This window comes from Nicotiana attenuata, chromosome 12, assembly GCF_001879085.1.
Source record: "Nicotiana attenuata strain UT chromosome 12, NIATTr2, whole genome shotgun sequence".
Taxonomy (NCBI): Eukaryota; Viridiplantae; Streptophyta; class Magnoliopsida; order Solanales; family Solanaceae; genus Nicotiana; species Nicotiana attenuata.
In genome coordinates, this window is record NC_032000.1 from 40447998 (window position 1) to 40450043 (window position 2046).

Genomic DNA, 2046 nt, shown 5'->3' on the forward strand with positions numbered 1-2046 from the left:
CATAAAATGAGCTGAACCCACGTCGGACAGCAAGTGCAAAACTGATCTGACTACGTGGCCACCAAAGGCATCTCTACTCTGCCACGTCTCATCTCTAAATCGATAATATGCTACCATCTACAATTTAAAGTAGGTAATTTCTATTAAGGTGAGAGAAAACTTATATTATCTGGACATAAGATTCCACTAATAATAAATTAACGTCATGTTTAGAACTTTGATTAAGGAAATTGAATAATCTGATACTACATGAGAATAGAAATAGTATTAATAGGATTAGAAAACCTTGCACTCTATGAAGCACGAAAATCAACTTTTAAATATATTATATTCTAGTTTATGTGACCTAATTTTTTTCCACCGTTGCAAAAAAGTAAACTTTATCAAAATTTAAAACGAGTTAACTTAAATTTCATATTTAATTTTTAATTAGAAGTTTTTATAACTACTCAGATGATAATATTTTAAGAGCACAAGTTTCACGACTTTTAGGTAATTACAAATGTATGAACTATTTATAAATAAAAATAAAAATTTTACTTTCTGAATCAAATATTTTTACATAAATTTAAATGAGAAAGCAATATATTCCACGCAAACGTAACTAAACAAATGATGTTATTTTTGTACGTTTTCGTCTTTAACGTTTGCATGTGTTTGTAAACAAGAACTTCCTCGTGTTCATTCTACTACATGACATCTGTCTGTGTTTATCCAATAAATTGTTAAGGATTATGATGAAAAAATTCATCCACTTCAAGTCAGCCTGTATATAACGTAGTCACTCCCCCTTTCCCTTATTCACATCTCCCCCATAATTACAAATAACTTCAACTCTATTACTGTAGAAAAGTTCCACAATGGATTTTGCTCTTAGAGATATGGGTTTTGATCCATCGATGATAGGTGCACTTCACGACATGTTTGATTTCATGGACGAAACAACAGAGCAGAAACCTCAACATCCATCTAGGACTTACATACGAGACACGAAAGCCATGAAAGCAACACCAGCAGATGTAATAGAATACCCTAACGTCTACCAGTTTTTAGTGGACATGCCAGGGTTGAAACCTGATCAAGTCAAAGTCCATTTGGAGGATGAAAATGTGTTAGTAGTGAGCGGAGAAAGGAAGAGAGAGAAAGAGAAAGAAGGGATAAAGTATTTGAAAATGGAGAGGAGGTTTGGGAAGTTGTTGAAGAAATTTGTGCTGCCGGAAAACGCTAACACGGATGGGATATCGGCGGCGTTTCAGGACGGCGTGCTGGTGGTGAAGGTGGAGAAGAGGCCACCGCCGGAACCCAAGAAGCCAAAAGTGATTGAAGTTAAGTTGGGAGGAGGAGAGAGTAGTACTACCGGCGGTGGTGGTGTCGAAGCAACTGAAGGAGGGGGTCAACAAGTCCAAGATGGAGTTCCCAGTGAAGTTAAAACTGACTAAGATGTTTATGCTATCTAAATAATCAGGCAGCCTTGTGTTGGTTTTTGCTTATTAGTTTCTTTTGCTGTTAAAAACTGTCTTTGGTGAAAGTTCAAAGGGTTTTGATCCTGGTCTCCTAGATGTTTAATAATGTACATGTAGGTGTGTTAATAAAGAAGTCTATATATGTCCAAAAAACGTGTAAATACTTATATGTATCTGTATGGTCATGCTTTTTGTGAATGTTAATGGTGACTACTGTTGTAGTGTGAGGAGTATTATTTTCTTGCAACAGTTTGTATACCGAAAAAAGAAATTTACACTATCATGTTATAATTAACAATAAATAATTCTATGTAACAAGTCTGATAGTATAAAAATGTAGAATTTTAGTGCATATAACTTAAGCCTATGTAATGTAGTAACAGTTTTGTGTAATATTTTGGTTACGGGGTGACAATATTATCCCAATTTGAAGTTCGAACTTATTTTGCAAGTGGTGATCTTGCAACTGTTTAAAGCTGTTCTTTTTTTCTTTTTTTCTTCTTTTAGGTAGACGATGTAGTCTTAAGTTACACATGTCAGACTTTGTCTGATTAATTGGTACTCCTTTTTTTTTTTTTTTTTT

General features: G+C 34.3%; 1 protein-coding gene across 1 annotated transcript; it reads left to right on the top strand.

Annotated features, from left to right (window-relative positions):
* On the top strand, positions 787-1693 carry LOC109235601 (17.1 kDa class II heat shock protein-like). Its single transcript, XM_019401779.1, has one exon. It carries the CDS (start codon positions 861-863, stop codon positions 1437-1439), a length of 579 nt encoding a protein of 192 aa, XP_019257324.1. The 5' UTR covers positions 787-860; the 3' UTR covers positions 1440-1693.